Genomic DNA, 23130 nt, shown 5'->3' with positions numbered 1-23130 from the left:
AAACTTTTTAGTAAATTATGGATCGAATTATATATTTTATTTGCCTAATGGTATGAATTATTGTGGAAACTCATAAATCTAATGGAAGCTTACTCAGGATTCATTGTAAGGATTTGCATATTTTGTTTCTCACATAAATAGGAAAGATTTTATGTTACTCTACATCTTAGCCAGGAGATTTTTTAGGGAAATGTTGTTTTTTTATATAAAAGGAACTTAACATAATCCCAATGAGCCCTATGGTGGATCTTGCATGGAAAGCTCTCTATCCTTGTTTGGCAGCTGCTAATGCTGATATTATAACCCAACTTTAGCCTATAACTGACTTTTTATTTTGAAACTACAAGACTCTTTCCCCTTTTTGGCTTTTTTCTCTGAGAAATACTATTTTTCTGGTCTTGTCATTGTCATTTGCCCTGCTTCCACTGATTAATCTGACCTTTCAATGCATAATAACCATTACTTCGGTCTTCATAATGTTTAAAGACATTTTTCTTGCATGTAGCTAAAGCAGGATCATCAAGTGAAATTTTTTGATGTTTCTCCTGCTGTTTGTTGGTTGTGAGGCTCTCTTTGACTTTCGAATCAAACATCTATTCTATTTAGTTTCTACAAACAAGGAATTTGGTTAGTAGTCAACTCCCAAATAAAAAAGAAACAAAAAGGAGAACTCAGTTTCTATGTTATATGATGTATAATCCATCTAGTAAATGTAATAGATGCATACAGTTACAGTAAGTGTCGGCAGTTATGGGCTTCAATGTTTTTGTACCTAGATTTATGTGCTTGGCGCAGGTAATTGTTGATGGTACATATGCGCTTCACTCAAAATTGCGATCTTTACTGGACATTCGAGTTGCAGTGGTACTTTCTTGTTCTTGAAATTCTGTTTTTCTGTAAAGTAAGTTTCTGATTTATCTGGCATAAGTTTCTGCCTCTGAAATATTCAGGTTGGTGGTGTATACTTTAGTCTTCTTTCAAAGGTGCGATATGACATTGGAGATTCTTGTTCGTTGGATTACCTCATTGACAGCATTTTTCCATTATTTAGAAAGCACATTGAACCAGACCTACATCATGCTCAGGTTGGTATTTTGATTTCCTTGATATAATTCTGTTTAAGGATAGTTTGTCACTTATTAGATTTGTGTTGCAGATTAGAATCAACAACAGTTTTGTCTCATCCTTTAGAGAACCTATCTACAAGCTGAAGTGCAAGAGTGAGGTCTGTACATATCTTTAAACATTTTTCTATATGGATATTCTAGATTGATAAATCTTTTCCTGACAAAATGGTTCTTTCTATTTTTCATTCAAAAATTTTAATCATCTTTGTCTCTTCTGTCACCATGTCAATATTGAATTCTTATGCAATTTGAGAAGATCACCTTTATCTTAATTTTATTTTTGAGGCTTGCTCATTAAACTTATGTATGAATAAAAAATTATGTTGACTTCTATACATGATTCTTAAACAGCCTGCCATGCTTGAATTTTCTTTTTCTTCTACTTATTGTTTTTGTTGGAGAAGAGGGGCAAAGGTTTCTTAGATGGCCATTTAGGATAGCCTTCTTTAGTTGTCCATATATTTGCCAGATGAATGCTTTGTTGATGCTTAAATTTGAGGTCAAATTTTTCCCAAGGAGAAAATTGGTGTAAACCAGATACGAAACCACCCAAAGAGAGCCCAGGGAGGTTACCAATACCCTGCAGCCCTATCAGCAACACAGGTTCGTCCAAGCATAGGGGTGGTTTGGTAATTTTGCATTTTTTTGACCTAGTCCAAATTAGGGTTTGGTTGGGTCCATTATGTTTCTAGGACCCTAGATCTACTTTCGTTTTTGAATTTGAGTCCATTTTTGTTGAGTTGTTGACGAGTCCTTGGGAGGTTAGGAATCCTGAGTTGTGAAGGAGCCCTCTAGTTTTGTCCTATTTCTTGCAAGGATTCCATATCTACTCTTAGAATTCAATTTAGACTCTTCTAGAGTGAGATATACAGGTTCCTTGTATAAGTCTTTAGTCAAGTAGATTTTTTTCAGTTTAAGTTGTTTTCTAAATTAGAGTCCTAGTTTGATTTATTTCCTAAGGTTGAGTCCTAGTGTGAGTTTCTTCACGTGGGCTATAGATAAGCCTCTCTAGCTTGTAATAAGTAAATTATGATTATTGAATAAAAGTTTGAGATTGAAGGAGAAGAGTTTAGGAGTTGTGGGTTCCCCGGGGGGGGATTTGCGGCTGCTATTTGAGTGAGAGTTTCTGCAGAATTTTACATTCATGTTTCCATCCTTCTTAGCAAGTAAGTGGAAAGCCTCCCTACCCCAATGCTACCCTTTCCCTTTCTTCCCTTCCCACCCGCAGGCTTCTTCCCCCATCCCCAGCCCTAGATCTGCCATTACAGCCCCTTCCTCATCGAGAATCATTCCCCTCCCCTGCGCCAGCAATCCTATACCTCTCCCAATCCTATTTCCCTCATCCCGTGTCTTCCCAACCATAGATTAACAATCTCAGCCCGTCTTTTCTTTCTTTTTTTCTTCTTCTTCTTTATCCTTAACCATGCGGCACTTCTGGAATTTCCATAAGTTACAAAACCGGAATATAAAAAGCTGAAACCCTAACCTAAACTCTAGGTTTCCCCTACCCAAGACCTAACTCTTTAAGGAAATTGGAATCCCCTTCCCTAACTCCTATCTTTGATGCTAGGATTCAACCCATTCGGTCCCTCTAAACCCTAGAAAATTCTGCAATTCTTCATCTTCATCAGGAAACCCTGACCCTCATTAATCCATTAAGCAAATCCTAACCCCTTTTAGAGTTAGCTTCTACACTACCTATTGAACACTTGATTTAACCCTTGCTTTAATCTGGATGCTAGAAACCCTAAATATCAAAACCCTAAACTGTAAAATTCAGTTCTGAAATCAAAATTACAGCAAGGTTTCAGACTTGGTTCAGCAAACCCTGGCTGAACCTAACCCTAGAACCCCACAACCAACTCATTTCCTTTCAACTGTAGGGTGCTGTAAGCCCTAGTAGACTTATGGTATTTTTAAGAGTCCATATCTACTTTTGCCCTTGATGTAGTTCGGCCCCATAGTTGATGCCGCAAGAAAGGGCTGCTGCTGTAGGCTCTTTCAAGCATGGTGGGAGATCTCGCTCTCGAGCGAGATCTCGCCACTACAAAAAACCGAGATCTTGACCGAGATGGCGAGATCTCGGTCGAGATATGCCAAAAATTTGGCGGTAGTCTCGGTGGCCCATCTCGGTGGGTTTTAGGGCTCTGGTTGGGCTGAAACTTGGTATTTAGCCTATTTAAGGCCTTTTGAACACATTGGTGGCCTTAGATTTGTGAGAAAATAACCATAACTATGTCTCCTAAGTCGACCCTATGTGTAAAACCGAAATTCTGTGAAATGCAAGGTTAGAATCTTAGAGAATAGAGTTAGAGTTTTAGAGAGTCAGAGACAACATGTAATGTAAAGATATCAAGTAATTCAAGACTTCAAGTTAATGAGTTATCATTTATCAACTATCAAGTATCAAATACAAATATACAAATACAATAACATTACACATCAAGTATTCAAGTCAACAAGTGATCAAAGTTCAAACTTCAAACTATCAAAGATTCAAAGTAATAAATTGTTAAATGTCTTCAAAATTTTACAACCATAAGAATTAAGAAGATTACAACTTACAATTTACAACTTACAAGACTAAGAGTATCACTCAACATTCCGCATCAATTGATTCTGAACGGTGGCCACATATGACTCTCAAGTCAATTGATCACTGAAGTATGTCACATATCGGTTTATATGATCAGTATATGTCTGCATGTCAAAATTTGGGGGAAAATCTTACATTTCTTGAAGATCCCTTGAAATAGGCTTGAATCACTACAAATATGCTTGAATTTGTTGTTTTAGATGAGTTGATGATGTTGCTATGTTGAATCCCCAACAAATTCCGGCAAAAAATCGAGTATTCCGGCCAAAATGATGCTTCCAGCTAGATAGAGGAGAGAGAGAGAGAGGCTCAAGAGAGGTGAAATATGCCTCTCTCGAGCGAGACAGGGGCTTTAAAAAGCCCCTAAAGCAGTGGTTTTTGTCCCGTTAGCGAGATCTCGCCGAGATATTGGCGAGATCTGCAATCTCGCAGATCTCATCTCGCCTCTCACAAAAGGCGAGATATCTCGGGAGATCTCGCGAGATCTCCCACCATGCTTTGAAGCCTTCTTAGAATGATCCTGGATGGTTATAGCAATATGGAGAATGATATGGCTGCAATGAATCTTCCCTGCTGCTATGCTGCATTCAAGCCTTGAAGAAGCTCTGCTCAAGGCTGTTGTTGTTGCTTCTCTGGAGAACCAGAAGGCACCTTGTGCGTTGTTACTGATCTGAACCGTGAAGACTCTTCATAAGACCTTGCTGCTATGAACCTTATGCCTATCTTTCATTCACCAAGCACTGTTGGGTTAAGACCACCAGTCCGTCCCACCTCTTTCATTTGTTCCATCCATTTGTTGTTTCAACTTTCAACTCTATCCTTTAGACACCTTCTATTTTCATACCACCTCCATAACCCGCATTCAAACAATCAGGTTTGAATCAAACTCGCAGCAAGTCTTTCTCACTACAGGCACACCATTTGATCCAAGCCTGAGAGTATTTGATTGGTTATTCGGCCTGCAGATCCACAGCTACTACTTTGAAAAATGCTGCCACATCTTCTCATTAATTCATCAGAACTTGTGGAAGTTTTCAGCACTTGTTCTCTAGTACACTAGCAGTGTTTTGTCAGAATTGGGATCAATTCTACAGGTTGGTTTGGCTAGTATCAAAAACTATTAATTTCTGAAATTTGTTCCTACCTATTTTTTATGCCTGAAATTTCCTACTGACTTATTGGAGCTTGAGCAATAGTTTTGGGACTTTTCCTTTTGGGATTACAGTCTTACATTACAGGTCTTTTCCCGGGTGCACTTATTAGATATCACAAAATGCAACAACTAGGTAATGCCCCAGTGAGAAAGGAAATATTTAGAGTAACAGGTGAATAAATAAGCCTTACAACCAGCCTCCTGCATTGATGTGTATCTACAAATAACAAAAACTTTCTCATCAAATGCTCGAAGTTTCAGATGGAATCATTAGGCTTGTCAAGCCAACATGCCAGTTCTTGATAGAAGATCAGTTACACATTTGCCCTAAAGACAAGCTGATCTCCTTTTTGCTGTGAATAACTTAAATTCCTGAGAAGTTTTTGAACATCCATATTTCAATCTGGAACTGCTGATAAATATGCCTTAATATTGTCAATGCTTTGAAGGGTCATTGCCTTAAATGATAACATCTCAACATAAACAAGAGTAATGGAAACCTTTGCACCAAGATGATCAGCAAATATAGTGTGATCAGAGAAGCACTTATCAAAGCCATAACCACCAATAAATTTATTAACTTGTTTAACTACCAGGAGACTGTTTCAACCCACAATTGGTGTTTGTGAAGATGGCAGCAAATGGCAGACTCATTTTTTCTGTTGCAAAATAACTAGGAGGTTTGTCCATATAAACATCCTCTTTATGATCACCATAGAAAAACACATTTTTAATACCCTAACTGTACTAGAGTCCTGATGTTCTCCGGTTGATGATCTAGGGCAGAACCAGCTTGAAGTTCAAAGTATGCTTCGGTTGGTTTTAGGGTTATGTAATTGGTGGAGTTTTGGGCTAGGTAGGTTTTAATGGGGCTGGTAATGCGATGGTGAAAGTTCGGTTCAGTTTCAGTAAAAGGAGAAAAATTTCCTCACTGGAGGTTTTCAGAGTAAACTCCCTGAGTTAGGGTTTGGGGATCTGGGTTCTCAGTTAGGCTGCAACTTGGATTGAACCTAGGTTCTTATTTCTAATAGATGTCCACCAAGATTTGTTGAATTCCAGTTGTTGAATTCTGAGATGTTGGAATATGAAATTCTAGGGTTTGGGAATAAGGGCTTGCTGTTTCTAGGATTTGGCTGGGCAGAATGGGCTGAAACTTGGAGAAATGTAGGTTATGAAATCGGTATATGATCCTCCATGTTTGCTTGGATTTGGATGGATATAGTGTTTCTAAGTTTAGGGGTTGTAGGGAGTCCAAAAAATCCAGAAAAAATGGTGAAAGGGAAGGGTGATGGGGGTATGCTAGCTGCCGCTTACATGGATGGAGGAACCTTGTCTTGAACTGTGGAAGTTGATTAAGGTTGAATAGCACAACGGAATATGGATCTTGCTTAATGTCATAAAGAATTTCAAACAACACTTGGGATTGATTTGTCAAGGCTGAGAAGACTATTCTGTTTAATTGGGGGTGGGTGGGGAGGGGGTGCCTACCATTTGTAGCCTTACAACTGAAGTCCTAGTGGAAATAGGAACAGGCAGCTAAATAAAACAATTCGAAGTTGACTTGGTTATATAGTTCAACCCTTATAAGGACTCCCCATCAACTCCAATAGGGACTTATTAATAACATGCACCAGGCTTCATGATGACTGATTAAAACATCCATCAGCCTTAATAAGATGACTAATTAAATTACCTTCACCTACCTTAATAAGGACCCTTAATAAGAGGACTAATTAATTAACCTGCATCAACCTTAGTAAGGACTAATCTGAAAGATATTAAGTACTGATATAAGAAGTTGAGTATGAGCTACTTGAGCCCTCAGTACTGCTTGGGCAGTGTCGTAGGATGTGTCGTGTTGTTTGGTTCTATTTGTTAATGTAGGTATTGGGACCTACATCAAGGCCAGTCAGGATTGACTGACAAGGAGATTAGTATGTGAACAAAGTTAAGACGAGCCACTGGAGAGTGTCTCGAAGTAGTCAACTCTGTATGTGTTTGTGTACCCTTCGCCTACCAATCAAGCTTTAGATGCTCAACCAAACCATCTGATAGTGGATATATATTAAGTAAATAGGCAAAACTAAGGTGGAAGGTGAGACTCATAAACAAATAAAAAAGGGGTGAGCACTCAGTTTTTTTTTTTTTGGGGGTACAAGTTTTAATACCTTTACAAAGAGAGTGATATAAGTGGAGTGAGAAATTCCCAGGAAAAGGATCTGATGAAAATTGAAAATTTCACCTAGTACAATTTCAGTTTTTAGCACTGTTATAGCATATGAAGATCTATGAAACTCTTAGATTTGACGTTAGAAAGTTAACAATTTCATCTACTGTCAAAAATCCAGTTTTTGTGTTTGAAATTTTCCATTTTTTGGAGTATTTACTTAAAGGATATTTGGCATAAGTAAGGATAAATTCTGGTTCGATGCCATCCAGGAATAGTATATGCTATCAAACTTGGGTAAAAACTACAAACATCATTTTGGGTGTTCTTTATGTGAAATTAATGCATGGATGAGGTTCAAATTATAAAAGTATAAGCAGCGCAACAATGATGCCAGTTGAGAAAAAAATAAAAGAATGGGCCTTGAAGAATTGAAATCGATGTTTGGGTTGACCTAGAGTAAGTTCAGGTTTTGAAAAAATATGGTTAGAACCTGGCATAAATTGCTTTTGGGGCTGGCTGAAAATGGCTTTGAAACTGATTCTAGACCTTGATATGAAAACCAGTTGAATCCACCTGACATCCTAACTTTTTTGGGATGAATGACAACTTTACATTGTTCAAAAACTTTCCCTGATCTCAGAAATAGCTGGGTTATTTGCAAAACCAAGGCGAGATGGGATACAGAAATGCACAGCTGCAGTTGAGACTTGAGATCTTAAACCATCATATATAGTGAGACTGAATTCAAAAAGATTTGGGTTTGGTCCCATTTTTCTGACATAGACAATGTAGTGGATCAATCTCATTCCAACCACCGCTTCCATATGCTAAGATAGTGTACTTTTAGGTTATTAATGACGGATTATGTATCATTTGGAAGAGTTTGTGGTTCTTCTACAGCACCATGACATGGCAAGCCTACATTTCACAGTAGGAGGCTAACTAGCTTCAGCAGGGTCAACTTAGTTCTCCATGCTTTGATCCAGCAGAACACTCATTTGCATGATAGAATTGGAAATTTGAGATGATGCATTAGTATTTAATTTGAAAATGATGTATTAGTAATTTAGTATTTGAAAAATTCCCTCCCCCCACCCCCCCAACAAAAAAAAAAAAAAAAAAAAGAAAAAAAAAAAAGAAGAAGAAGAGAGAGAATGAAAGTATTTAATGTATAAGTGGAAGTGACTTAATTGAGAATGAAAGAGGGGTTGATGAGGTCTATTTTAATATTGGCATAGTTTACAATCCTCCCCCTTCATGTTTATTAGTGGGAGTTGAGAGGTTTATGTTACTGCTTGTCCTCACTTAATTTCAATGCAATCCCTCCTCCTGAATGTTTTCTTGTTGATGAATTGCTATTAGGTACAGTTTGGTTCACGTATTTTATATTATTGATATTTCTATGAGCCTCTGGTTAGGTTATCTGGTTGTCTAGCATTTTTCTTCGTCCTTGAGTTAACATTTGTCAATCTTCTTCTTGACTAAAATTAGAGTCCTTTTTAACAGCCTCCAAATGGACATTCAACTTATTTTTCCCATGGAAATGAAGTTCAACCAGAGAAGTGAGTGTTGCCAGTGAAGTGTTCTCTTATTGTTGCATGGAAGTTCAATTAAGAAATGGACACTGTCCAACAATAACAGCTTCTTCATGCTACTCCAAATGGAAAAGAAGGTCTTTTTTTTGGTTTAGGATCTTTTACGAGTATGATTAATTTTCTGAGCCATTATTTTGTTTCCAGTTTCATTGAGATGTACCTTAGGCCACCATCTGCAAGTGAAGAAGCAAAGATTAGTGATTGGATAAAGGTGCGGCAGTCCGGCATAAGATACTATTTGTCGCTAGGTGATCAGAGGATTGTTGACAAGAATTATATAATTAGACCAAAAGCGGAGTTTGAGGTAATCTAAATTCTTCATAGCAGAGGAAGGTGTCAGATTGTCTGGAGCTCTGTTTACAATTATCTGAAAGGCATAATAGCTCTCTGTTGTGTAATTAAAGTCAACTCTGATTCATTTGAACTTCCTAACCTACATGCTAATTGTTTTATGGATGTCGGTCTTATAAATTGCTGAATGAACAGAAGTAAAGTGATGGAAAATAATTTTTTTGCCTTTACCATTAATTAGCATATTTTGGAAGTAACATTTATTTGTGGCTTGATGTAGAGATGGTTACACATTAGTTGTAAAATGTTCTTATTATTAAGAAAGTGGACAATTTACTGAAATTTCTCTTGATCTTATGATAAACAACAAGAAAACATTTCTAGTGATTGCATGGAGAATTTAATCAGGGGTTGTTTAGCTCCCAAACTTCAGCTTAACAATGGTGTCTCACTCCTACATTTCAATGAGCACTCAACACACAAGCACACAGCAAGCAAAAAAGAACAATAGTAGGATTAAAGTGAAGACAATAACTTCATTAATCTTCATTCAAAACAAAACAGCAACTACACTTAGCTTGTCAATGAAACTGTATTGATTCAGCAACAAAATCTCCGCTTCTATAACCTGCCCGAGAGCACAGCTCTCCCCTGCAAGTCCACTCTGCAGAAAACCCCTTACAATATTCAGCTTACCTCTCTTCTCCTCTCACCTCTCAATGCAACAAACTCTCATAACTACTTCCCACATTCCTGCAATCTTTTTCTTGCACCTTGACCAATATTCCTCTCCCAAATCAGACCTTTAACACAGTACATGGGTATGGCAGCCTTCCAGTCAGCCTGTGCCACCTGTCCACTGTCTCTAGCTGAATTTCTCATGGACCCGTTCTTTTGCTGGGGTAGCTGATCCCCCATGACCCTTCTGGGCATACACTTGAGACACTACGGGCCCACCATATCCTAGGAAAAATTATTGCTGTAGCCTTTATTTGTTGATGTCCATGATAATTTCAGTTCCTATAACCAAGACAAATCAAAGCTAAGCCATTGTGAACCATCACCTGGTCCATTAGGGGATTTGTCAGTGTAGAAAAAGTGATGCAGCAGAGTGGTCTAGGGTGGTTTGTATACTTGATACTAAAAACCTTGAGCATTTTATGCAAGACCTGATGTGAAGGCTGTGAGAGGTCAGGGTCAGGGGATCTGTTTATATAGGACTTCCTGAAATGGAACTTTCTCCACCAGCTATTATGCCATGGCCAACCCCTCCTAGAATGGAGCTTTCTATGTCAGAAAAATGAGTCATGCCTATGCTATAACTTCCTTCACCTTTGACAGTAAATCATAAATTTAAAGTTAGAGCTTTACAGTTTAACTTTGAGTTAACCAGACATGGATGCTTTTATGTTTTCCTACTCTTCAAGGAAATGGTCCTGAAGGTTGTAGATGTTTAATTGGGGGAATTAGTCCTTAATTCTAGGGTTTTAATAATCTAATGTGTCAGGAAATGGGATCCTTGGCTGTACGAACTGAGGGGGTCTAGGAATTCTGCAGAAAGATGCAGAATTAATGGCAGAGAAGGGTGGATCTAATAAAGATTGAAGGCAGTGTAACAGGGGAGGGGATCATAGGGTTAAAATGAGGCAGTCTAATGGCTATATATGGCTGGATAGGTTTTTATGAGAAACACCTGAGTATTTTTTTAGGAACTCTGTAGAAAAGTTCTAGATGGGGGAAAAGAGAGAATGGGGGTGGGGCTTGATCTCCTGCCCTAGGTTGAGGCTTCCAAATGCTTCACCTTCTTGGCAAATCAAAAGGATGGCTGTTCAGCTACCAAACAAGAGATAAGGTTCCAAATCCTAGGTCCAACAATGGAGTTCCCAACTCCATAGCAATTCTCTCCAAAATAAATTAAGACAATAGCCACAAAGCTTTAAAAGCAAATTGTATTCTATTAATAATCTAAGTGTTACAATTTGATGATGGGCTACCTATAGGGTTTTGATCAGCTTACAAACTCAATATAAAATAAGAAAGCTTATAAACTCCTTATTGTTATTGAAAGCTAATAAACTCCTTATTGGAAAGTGTTTCTATAAACAAACTTAGTTCCTTGTTGAAAAATGACTCCTAAAACGAAGCTAAACTAAGTAATTGACCCAAAGAATTTCTTAGGTAATATGAAGCTCAAACTAAATACTGTGATTATCCTTTACTTAAATAGACTGATTATTTTGGTACTTCGAACTTGGAACCTCATTTTGGGCTGATAAAACCCATTACAACATGAAGCAAGGGCCTTAGAAGCCCATGACCGAGTAACCTAATCCTGGGGCTTGTTTTAGGGTAAATAAGCCACTTTTGGTGGTGGATCTGCATCACCTTAAGTCCCTTAAGATAACCTAAATCTAGCCTCATGTTTTCGCCCTGTTTTGACCTAGTTGAAGTTTGGTAGTTGTAGTGGATCTAGGATATTGGCTCCTAGTTGGTCTCCTACCAATCTAGGACTACATCAGGATCAGGTAGTGCAAGTCCAATTACCATGTTTCCATAGTAATGTTTTTTTATTTTATAATTTTAATTTTCATATCATAATTTATGGAATAAATCAGCATTTGTATTTTGGCATCAGACCATTGTGCAGTTTTGTGGCATGCTTAGGTATGCTGGAGAGTGAAGCTAGGTTTGATCTTAATAATCTTTTTGAGAACTTAATTTAGAAAGACCATAGCCTGCCATTAAGTTTTATGGGCAATCTTCAGTCAAGTTGAAGGAATTTTTGGACTAACTTGGAAGTTGGAACTAGATAAGCTGATGAGTGACTGCTCCTATGTATGACTGATAGACCCTTGCTGAAAGCTTCAATAATTCTTGTCAAGAATGCAGAAGAACAAACCACTAGCTACTGGTTATGATTTTAGGATAACAGTAACAGTAAGTACGGTTAGAACAACAATGGAGCAGCAGCTGCATTCATTAAGCATTGTCAAAATGAGAATACTGAAGAACACCAGCTGATTCTACTAACTAATACTTAATCTGAGAAAACAACAAAGCAAACTAATATCATCTGATAACCAGACAGCTCCAACTTCAGAGCCCCTCCGAGAGGTCTTCCCTCTCCCACAAGCCTCGCTTGTTACTTCTTTTCCTCCCCCCCCCCTTTTCCTCCTCCCTTCCCCTCCTTACATACCCTAACAGCCCTAACAAACTCTTACATTCCTTCCCACTCATCCCCTGCCACCTGGACTGTCTCTTCTGCAGCAGTGCTGTGAGCAGAGTAATTATTGCTGTCCAATAGAATGTTGCTATCTGTCCCTCCCTTACTTTTGTCCCCTTCAGCCACTGGGAGTGATATTGTGCTCTTCCCTTTATTTTTACGCTTGTACACCCTAGTTATGAGAGGTCTATCAATGACTAATGAGTATTCTTTCATGTCTTGTCAAACTTTATTTGCTTTCTAAAGGGCTGGGAGAATCAGGGATGATAAACATAGGCAAACTGGAATGTAATCCGAGACTGATAGTAGATCAACTAGGAGCCAGTTCTTCCAGGGGTTCAGATCTGGGAAAATTTTGGAGAATTAGGGTTCCCAATAGAAATAGGCCTGCTGATTAAGATCAAGGGTTCAGGGTTCAGGGGTCAGGGGATTCTATATGTACCTGATTAGGGTTGGATCTGATGTCTGAAACTAAGTTCCTAAAATTTGGGGCAGTTGAGAAAAGTTAGGAAAGCTGCTCATGGGGTTTTAATAAGATTTTGGGAGCTGGGCTTTGGATCGAATGGGAATATCATTGGAGGGATGATCACTTCTCAAAATATTTTTATTTGGTGCTTGATGAACATCTATAGGTATACATATATATGTTTATGATGATTATGAAAGTTAATATCTCGATCTGGAGAAGAATTTTATAATCTCTTCCCTTTTAGTGCATGCTTTCTCTGATCCTTGAGAGTTTAACCTTTTGTCTTCCTACTCTCATACAGGTTGGGCGGATGACTTTGGGTGGTCTTCTGGCTTTGGGTTACACTGTTGTAGTCAGCTACAAACGTGCATCCACATCAGTTAGTATTGGCAATGTGTCAGTGTCACTTGAAACCATTGATACCCTTGGCGAGACATTCATGGTGTTGAGGGGCACTGATAGGAAAGTATGAACTTATCATTTAAAGCTTCTTGAGATCAGTGGATTTGGTTTTAAACTCTTCTGTTTTCTACACTTCTGGATTTAATGTTCTACTGAAATTATATACTGCAATTACATGATTGGGTACTTTTACTGGACAAAGTTTGACCTTGCTTGGGTTCATTGAAGGACTCAAGTTCTTATATATCTGCACTTTTTGCTGTAATAATTGGATTTTCTGCATGAAAACACAAATTCATTGCATCAACAAACTTGAAAAGGTCATACAAATAAATTTGGTTACACTTATTGCTACTGCTGCGCATTGTTTTGTGTGCAGAATAGAAACTGTAACTTGATGCTTGGTGATGTAGGATCTTGATGAAAAACAACTACGTTTTGTCAACTCTTTGGTTTAGGTTTATATGTGAAGGTTTGCTATGAAAACAAAGTTGGGATTATTTGCAGGTAATAAAATAAGTTGTCAGGTAATGTATGAACTATGAAAGTTGGGAGAGATTGCATTTTAGCTAAGGAGCTGAAAAGGTTCGCACAAGTCAAGAATGTCAAGGTGAAGTGATAAAGGGCAATAAAAGCCAAGGCGACACTAGGTCGCCTTGACCAAAAAAGGGTCAGGATGCCTAGGCAACGCTTAGGTGACGCCTTGACAACCTTGGTGCAGAAGTTGAAACCAAGATGATAGTGGGGTTACCAAGCATGATGGAGTGTTTGTAAAAATTGAAATCACATACATTCTAATTAGGAAGGTTTAGGTTTTAGGTTTGTGGTTAACTGAAGTGTGTGAGTGAGGGTTCTAGGATTTGGTTTTGTGATGATGGACTATTTTTTTGTTGAGGATTTTGAACCTTTGAATGATGGAGCAGTAGTTGGTGCTTGAGAGTAGCATCAGTATATTGAAAATTAAAATAGGAGAATTCACATGTGGAGTACAATCACAACATCAAGATCTTTCAAAATATAATTCTGGACTAGACATTTAGAATTCAGTATGATGTTACATGTTTAGTTCACTTTTAGTCTAAGGGTGGTTATGGTCATTATGGTTTTGATGGGATGTTATTGTAACCATCTTTTTCTTTGTATATAGTGTGAATGTGTTAGTAATGCCATCAGCCCATTAATAGTTTCTTAGTCTCTTCGTTGATTCTTAATGCATGTTTTCGATTTTATTCAATTGGACTCTGATGATTAATTATAAAAGGGGTGGTTTAATTGCCACGTGATCTTGTAGGGTTCAGGTGTTGTGGGCCCTGCCTGGCCATAAATTCTGGGATCATGACAGAGGTGGTATAAGTTGTGATGGAAGTATTCATAGTTTTCCGAAGATTGGTCTTTAAAATCTGAAGTCTTTTGGTTGAAAAATTCAGTAATTCATTTAGGCTCATTTGAAGGGTCCCCCCAGGCACTGAGGACTTCTTCCATATTAAACTTTCCTTCTTAAAACCAATTAATTGAAAGTGGGGTGGCTTCTTGTGGCTTGAACACTTGATAGTTGGAGTACTCTCAGCTGATGTGGGATCTTAAACTGCTACTTGTTATCAATTCTGAAGTCTGAACTTTTCTTTTCCAAGCTTAATTAGGTTGTACCATATCCTGATCAGTTATTACTTTATCCCCAAAAAAGATATCCATGCCTTGGAAGGCATGTTACGTTGTTTTTTTTAATAAATGTAGGTAGTGGGTGCAGAAGCTTCTAAAATGGCTATCACTGGACCATGGATCACTAAGTCGTATCTGGAATTGATTTTGGATACCCAAGGTTGGGAACCGGGGATCAGTCCTTCACTATTCTGTTTGGCTAGCCTTTTCATGGTTTCTTTGTCATGTATTTTATTTGGTGCTTGACAAATAAAAATCTTTACTTTCAGCTGTACCACGGCTTAACACACCACCACCTTTGTCAACTAAGTCTTTAGCTGAGCATCAGGAAAGAGTAATTGATGTTCCAAAGCCAATTCGTGTTACTCCAAAAGATGCTTACAGGATTGAGGATCTATCTCTGCCATGGACTCGATCCCCAACAAAGGCAAACATGGAGCCTGTACTGGCGACATGGCGTTTCATTTCATCAGATCCTTCACATGCTGGCAGTTCGGTCATAGGTTAGAGTTATGGTTCCTCTTGCTGGAGTTATGGTTTAATTTGTGTTGTATTCTTGAATTATTTTTTTACTACTTACTAAATGGTAGATTGCATTTATTATAACCTCATAAATTTAGGCTTCTCTCATGAAGCAACTGCAGATTCTTCTGCTTTCAGGGATACCATGCAGCTTGCTCCAATGCCTGATTCTTATGACTTGGATAGAGGCTTGCTTCTTTCTGTTCAAGCAATCCAGGTAAGTGTTATTGGATAAGGTGATGTAGGCTGTTCTGCAGGTTTGTATTTTGGAGTTTGGAGCCTCAGGAAGGAAGTGAATACTTTTTCGTCAATACATACGATTCATTAGAATAAAATAACTGAAGTGAACTTTCTTTTTTGTTTTCTCAGGCATTAATGGAGAATAAGGGCCTTCCAGTTATTGTAGGCATTGGTAATGTGGATTATACACTCGTCTCTCTCTCTCTCTCTCTCTCTCTCTCTCTCTCTCTCTCTCTTCTTTAAGGAATAGGTATTTGTAAAGAAGTTGATTGTAGAATTTCTACCGTTGAATATGCTCTTTGTTTTTCCTCTTTTTCCTGATGGAAGCATAAAAGCAAGCTAATTTTTTGTTCTTTGAATGTGCATTTCTGTTCCCTGTTCTTGGGTGCATCATGCATCTTTTGTTGTTTGTGATTGATTAACATGACTATCAGCAACTCTATATTATTGTTAACCATAGCACCTGTAAAATTCATGGAACTGCATCCTAGCACAGTTAATAATTTTATCTACTAGTACTATTACGGCTGCAAGCGTGGATTAACTGTTCTTTCCCAAAAAAGGGGGAGCATGGATTAACTGCATTTGCTATCTTACAGCTGTGTGATGCTTATTTATATCTTTGCTAAATGAGATAATTAATTTTCTTCATTATTACAGGAGGCCCAAGTGGATCTGGTAAAACTAGCTTGGCTCATAAGATGGCAAATATTGTTGGTTGTGAAGTCATTTCACTTGAAAGCTATTACAAATCTGAACAAGTTAAAGACTTTAAATATGATGACTTTTGCTCTTTGGATCTGTCTTTGCTTTCAAAGGCAAGATGTGAACTCTTGTTTCCCTTATTTTACACATTGTGCTTTGGTTTATTTTCAGATCAAATTCTTGATACTGGCATGATCTTAAATCCAGTTCTGTTGGTGTTAATTATTTATTCTTCTCATTCATGACCTATCAGTTTGGAAAGTTACAGCTCATATTCACTGTCCTGCATGGATATATGAGGGTCTGAAATCGGTAGGGATATCAACTTTTGGCTGCTTTGGGACAACCGAGTTCTACCACTATGAGCGTAAAAATCATAGCATGTTGCTGTACAGAGTTTAGATAGGACCTAAAGTTTGATTTATGTTTAATCCAGGGGGTAGCATAAAATGATGGACTAAATGAGCCCTCTACATGCTAATTAAGCTTTTATGTGGATTGTATAGAAATTATCAATAGCATACAAATAACTTTTGTGTTTTGTGATCTTATACCAATTATTCTATTTTCAGAACATTGATGACATAAGGAACCAGCGAAGAACAAAAGTTCCTATATTTGACTTGGAAGCATGTACCCGGAGTGGTTTCAAGGAACTTCTAGTTTCTGAAGATTGTGGAGTGGTATATTTTTCGCTTCAGCTGCTTATATTTCTAGTCCTTGTTTGTGCAATTGGTTGTTTTTATGCCTATGCCTGTGTAGGATAAAAGATGTTAGGGAAATGTACACACTAAGAAAATAAGCTCTACTACATTTTATAAGTAATGATTTCTTGAATGTGAGAATGTTACATGTTGGAGTAATATCTCAGACTTGATAGAATATAAGGCTTGTCTATCACAAGCCATAAGGCAGCACTTAGGCAGCCAAGGCGGTGGCCTTTCTTGCATCATACAAGGCATCTTGTCGCCTGGGCACCTAGGTGATGCCTTGACAACCAGGACTGTGGATTTGACATAGGGTGCAGTAAGAATTGATTAAAATCAACTCAATCTACAGTGAGAAGTTGAAGTAAAGATGTTCGTATTTTCAACTAACTGATTACCAATGTGGCTTATTCTCTTGGCATTTTCAAGCTCACTGATTTCTATGCTCTTGTATTTCTGATGTAACCAGCTCCCCCCCCCCCCCACAACGCGGGCCAAGGCAGAAAGAAGGCCCAAATCAGCCCCTTCCTGTGCCTCTAAAGGGTGGTCAAACCTAGTGAGGGGCAATTTGGTCATTTACCACCCCCTTGAGTCCTATTTGTGTCTTATTAGGTTCATCTGAATTTTAGGAGTCCAGATCTACTTTTTGTTTTGAGTTGAGTCCTTGGTTAGCAAGTTATGACAGAGTCCTTGTCCCATTAGGAGTCATAGTTGTAATCATATTTTCAAGTTGGATTCCTTCTTAAAGTTGGAACTTTTAATATTGCGAGTCTTTATTTGTTTAGGAATTCCAATCCAAATAGAATTCCATCTTGAGTTCTAGTCCAAGTAGTCTTCTTTTGTTTTTCGAGTCTAATTATGATTTCCTTCTTTGTAAAGGCTATAAATATGGCCCTCCACATATGTAATGGACAGTTGATGATTATTGAATAAAGAATAAGTTAAAGGAAGACTTGGGAGTCGTAGGTTCCTAGGAGGAAGCCCATAGCCTGGGTATTTTGAAGTTTCTACAATTCCAGCTTTCTCCTTTCCACTACAAGCTTGCAGCAGCCATTGAAAGACCTTCTATTTCAGTGATTGTCCACAACAGCCCAACCTTCAACAAGTCTGTTTCCAACCCCTCCCTACACTAATCCCTTCTTCCCTCCCTTGCATAGCTCTAGAATGCCGCATCTTTCCTCTCTTTCTTCTTGCAGCACCTCATCCCCTACCCCAAAACCCTATTTCTTCTACATCTCCTCAACCACCACCCCAAACACCAAATCCTTTTGGGATCACTTATCCCCCTCCCTCTCTCTCTTTCTACCCTTGAGTCCCAATCCTAACCCTAGCCAACCCTTGGGAATCTTGGGCCTAATTTCAGAAACCCTAGCTTGGGAAATTAAGTCTGAAATTTCAAATATGTTAAATCAGATTTAATTCCTTCAAATCCTAGCCCTGAGTCAGTCTAACTGAAAATCAACACTAGACCCCTCTAAACCCTAGCCGCAGGAGTTTAAAGGCAAACACTAATGGGCATTATTGAACAAAACAAGCTCCTGTCCACCTGTATTTGCTGATGCCCAAATCAGAATGTTTAGTTGCAGGATTATTAGATGCTCTCCACTGAGATTACCTACAGGTTGACCTAGAATAGCAGGATTCGAAGTCCTAATTTACTGCTGGTCCACTAGAAGAGGATCCTAAAGACTGGCCCCTGATCTGGGGTTACATTAATAACATTTGAGTTTTCTCATATTTGGTCAATACTAGCATAACTATATCATATTACATTGATATGGCTGCTATGTTACATTTAAACATTAACTACACAAAATTATCATTGCTAGATTACACATACTCAACGATCCAAAGGTACCCTTCCAGTGCCTTGGCTAGTAGCCTTAACAAAAACAACTATTGATTTTGTCCCCTTCAAACTCTTAAGTAACTACACTCTGTAAAGATATGAACTGTAAGAGTATTATTGTCTTACATCTCGAGGTTTTGCCCACCTCGAGATGACTGAAATGCTGAAATCTCGCCGAACCTGGTACAAATTCTGCCAGGTTTTGGTGGGTTTTATGCATTTTATGGGTTTGGTTCTTTTTGGACTACCTTTTTTAGGGCCTAATGGCCTATAAACACATATCCATGGTTAGTTTGGTTAAAAAAAAGCAACCCACAGTGGTCTTTCGGATTTGTAGTCTTGTTTGTGTCTATGCAGTTGATCCCTCCTTTGCCATCCAGAACCCAATTCCAGCCATGGTGAGATCTCGATCAAGATATACAATTTTTTGGCGTCAACTCGGTGGCCCATCTCGGTGGGTTTTAGGGTCCCAATTGGGTTGAAACTTGGTATTTAGCTTATTTAAGGCTTTTTAAACACGTTGGTGGCCTTGGATTTGTTAGAAACAATCCTATGTATGATTTCTAAGTCTACCCATAATGTGAAACCGAAATGTAGTAGGATTAGGGAATGCAATGTTATACAACATGTAATATAGAACCTTTAAGAGCATATAAATGAAAAGCAAGTATATCAAATGCATCAACTAACTTAAATGTTATCAAAATTCCATCCATATGAGTATCACAATCTTAATTTTCAAGAATAAAATAATTTTACAACCATTAGAAGTTCTATATAAGTCATTAAATCATAAATTCATAAGACAAGTAGAGAATAATTGATCTTCCTTGTTGTAGATGTGCTAAGAGTAGTTGCAAGTGAAAATTCAGCCAAAAAGGTCAAAATTGAGAGTTCTAGCGAGATCTAGGGCGAGATATGGCGAGATTTCGAGCGAGATCTCGAGCGAGATATCCCAACTCTCTAATCTCGCCCTCCATCTCGTCTTGCCAATAACATTTAAACGAGATATCTTGCAAGATCTCGCTGAGATCTCACGAGATCTCCCACCATGATTCTAGCTACCCATTTATCACTACGTTTAGCCTTAGATCTTTGGGCTATCTCAATTGCACCCATTGGAGCCTTAGATTACAATAACATTTATCATTCTCAAGACCCTCTCCTACATCCCCATTCTTTCCCATTGATTATATTATTTGGTGGTTTCAAAGAGATTATCCTAGGCAGGCAAACCCTTAATTTTAGGGTATTCACCCAAGAAACCCTTACCCTAAAATTGGGTTCACATCACTTGGATAACCTTCTGGGACTTTGAACCACCAGGGCAGCAAGAGAGCTTGATCTCCACCAAGGCTAATCTCCACTTAATTGCATAATCAAGGAGAAAATTAGGCTGTATCTTTACATAGGCTCTAGGCCAGTCGATTAAAGTAAGAGCTTTAAGTCCTAAATAAAGTCTGACAGGAAACTAAGCTATAAGTAATAGGAAACTAATTCCTCTTAAAAAGGGGACTTAAACTACTTGCGAAAACATAAGAAACTTGTCCCAACTACTAAATGAGAAACCCTAATTCATGGGAGTCTGTTTAAATTACAAATAGAGCATTAAATGGAAAGACCTAAATGCTTGATTTAAAGACTGAACTAAAATAGTGAAGTAACCTAAATTCTAAATTCTTGTATCACCTGGGTACACGTGTTTAGGCCCCTTGGGTTGGCCCATTGCCTTGGAATAAAGTATCTGACCAATATATAACCCAACCTTATGCTTATTCCACTAATTAAAAGCCCAGGGTGTTGGATCAGCTTCATTCACCTAACAAGGACTAGCCAAAACTATCTACCCCCCTTTCTTTTTTCCGTTTTGCATCTGATATTCTAGTTACCTCATTTGTTTAGTTTCCTTCCTGATCCTTTAAATCTATCTTTGTTTTTTTCTCAGGTTATCATAGAAGGGGTATATGCTCTGCATCCTGACATCAGGAAGTCGCTTGACCTGTGGATAGCTGTTGTAAGAAAGAGTTTTTAACTGTTTCCCTAGGAAGAAATTATTTTCCATTAGTTACTTCCTTTCCAGATTCCCATAATTGGTCTCAATTGATGGTTAGAATACTGTCTTGTTTAACCTTTTTAGTTGCAACATACAGGTTGGAGGAGTGCATTCACATCTTATTGCTAGAGTTCAAAGGGACAAAAACAGGGTTGGGCATTACATGTCCCAGAATGAGATTATGACTACTGTATTCCCAATGTTCCAGCAACACATTGAACCCCATCTTGTTCATGCACATGTTAGTATACCAGTATCAATTTGAGAATGCATATGCTTTTCATGAAGTACATAAAGCATTGTCTGATTAGTGAGGAATTACTTTGTAACTATCTTGTCCTTGTGTTGGAACTATGCTTCAGCATTACGTGGATATCTTTTGTGTTGTCATGCTCTTTGTTTTGAGAACTTGATACTGTGTCCTATGATATTATCACGCAGGTTAAAATCCGAAATGACTTTGATCCTGTTCTTTCACCTGAGAGTTCACTCTTTGTTCTGAAAAGTAATAAGCAGGTGCAGCATTAATCAATACTTCTTTCCTCAAAACTTATATGGTATGCCTTATCTGTAATACTCTCTATCCTTGCTTTGTAATCCATTGCAGGTGGCATATCAAGACATTTTGAAACTACTTGACCCTGCTAAGTTATACAGCTCCGTTCAAAATTTTATTGATATATATTTAAGGCTTCGAGTACATTCTAATGGACAACTTGCTGAATCTGAGTGCATACGCGTTAGGCTATGTGAAGGAAGGTTTGCGTTACTTATACGGGAGGTGCATAATAGCTGTAGTTATGGTTTTATGGCATGACATTTCTGTAGTTTATATGAATAATATCAATGGTCGCTGCTGTTTTAACTTGCTTTTGGATTTGTAATCTAGCCAATTAGGGAAGGGAACTTCATCATACAGCCAAAAGTGGATTTTGATATCAGCAGCAGCACAGTTGCTGGCCTTCTTAACCTTGGGTATGTAGCTTGTTAAGTCCTAATCATCTGACAACATTGCTGGCTGATTATTTATGTTTCTTCTTTTTCAAATCTCATCATTTTCTGCATAGTTTCTTGTTTTTTTTTCTTTGTTACAATTGAGGAAATTAAGGTAATGCAACTGAAGTGCTAATAATTCAAATCATAACTGAAATGGCTAGTTGAACTAGATATTGAGTGATGGAGAACATATTAGTGGTAAGGAACGATTTACCATGTAATTGGTGGAAGTGGAAGTGGAACATAGATTGGCATTGTTTCTTAAGCTAGCACAATCCTATGACAGATGGGACAATATTGGGAGGCATCAGTTGGGACTTGGGAAACATCCTGATTTTATACGCTTCTGATTTGAGGATAAAATTCTATACCCTTACTGTAGGGTAATCAAACATCTACTTCAGCTTCTGCAGAAGTCATTTCTTGTCCATCCTTTTATTTTGTAGTTTGCTCCTTTGTTGTTCTTTAACTGCTGGGTTGGTTTACTTTTTTATTACCTTGTAATTTTTCTGTCCAGGTTTGTGAAAGAGGGGTGTACATGCTCACTATTGGATTATTTTTCATAGACCAGATTCATCAAATGAGCAATAGAAAGGAGTGTTTCTAAAGTAGTTCAGAACTTTAGGACATTTTTAAAAGAAACTTACTTGGGTTGATCTTCAAATGACATGATTGAAATGGTTGGTTCTCATGGGTTTAAAAAGCCCTAGGGAAGATAATAGTAATAGAACATGAACCAGAATTAGTAGGAAAAAAAATTAAAATCTTGCTTCAAATTAAGACAAATAGGAAAACCAGATTCCCTTTATTTTCTGGCTTGAATTGGTGAATAAAGAAAAGTATGTCATACAGGACAATTGATGCAGTAGCAGAATGGTTTAATTGGTTCCAGTCCAACCCAGAAAAAGTGGTCCAATTGGGTTTGGTCCAACAAGAGTTGGATTTGAATAAGTATTTTATTTCAGTTCTAAATTTAGTCTTTTATTTAAATTAGTACTCCTGCATGAGAGTGTTTTAGACTTTGGTTTGGATTTTGTTTTGGATTTTAATTTCAACTAGGATTTGTGTTTAGTTCCTTTAAATAGCTTGTATTAGGATATAATTTTCAGACTGAATACAATGAATTGAGTTATGTTTGTGAGAGCCTGTGTAGCTGGTATTTGAGTGTGAGCACTCTCTCCCCTCTTCCTGTACTCCCATCTCTTCTAATTCCTGTAATTCTCCCTCCATTACAACCCACCATTGCAGCCCTATACCTGGCCTGCATCAACAATAGAAAATGAAGATTTTCTTGATCTTGACAACCCTTGTTCAAAACTTCAACCGTATGTACAGAACAGTAAAAGGAAAATCAGACCCCATTGCCCTGTCTG

General features: G+C 37.9%; 1 protein-coding gene across 2 annotated transcripts in view; it reads left to right on the top strand.

Annotated features, from left to right (window-relative positions):
* Positions 1-23130, top strand: part of LOC149024861 (P-loop containing nucleoside triphosphate hydrolases superfamily protein) — a 29975-nt gene that overhangs the window by 2163 nt on the left and 4682 nt on the right. Inside the window, exons 5-21 of one of the 2 annotated variants that reach the window (XM_089145049.1) lie at positions 796-864; positions 951-1085; positions 1157-1225; positions 8553-8608; positions 8786-8945; positions 12926-13090; positions 14761-14845; positions 14955-15188; positions 15330-15424; positions 15577-15619; positions 16108-16265; positions 16725-16835; positions 20654-20722; positions 20859-21002; positions 21203-21277; positions 21369-21542; positions 21651-21736. In XM_089145049.1, coding sequence (XP_089001175.1) covers positions 796-864; positions 951-1085; positions 1157-1225; positions 8553-8608; positions 8786-8945; positions 12926-13090; positions 14761-14845; positions 14955-15188; positions 15330-15424; positions 15577-15619; positions 16108-16265; positions 16725-16835; positions 20654-20722; positions 20859-21002; positions 21203-21277; positions 21369-21542; positions 21651-21736 — 1928 coding nt within the window. Of the gene's footprint in view, positions 1-795; positions 865-950; positions 1086-1156; positions 1226-8552; positions 8609-8785; positions 8946-12925; positions 13091-14760; positions 14846-14954; positions 15189-15320; positions 15425-15576; positions 15620-16107; positions 16266-16724; positions 16836-20653; positions 20723-20858; positions 21003-21202; positions 21278-21368; positions 21543-21650; positions 21737-23130 lie in introns of both variants that reach the window. The other variant, XM_089145048.1, reaches the window with a different exon arrangement.

The sequence above is a fragment of the Hakea prostrata genome, chromosome 2 (assembly GCF_041222555.1).
Source record: "Hakea prostrata isolate BN-2017 chromosome 2, UWA_Hpros_2, whole genome shotgun sequence".
Taxonomy (NCBI): domain Eukaryota; kingdom Viridiplantae; phylum Streptophyta; class Magnoliopsida; order Proteales; family Proteaceae; genus Hakea; species Hakea prostrata.
The sequence above is the reverse complement of the archived record's forward strand: the minus strand, read 5'-3'. Positions and strand labels throughout refer to the sequence as shown.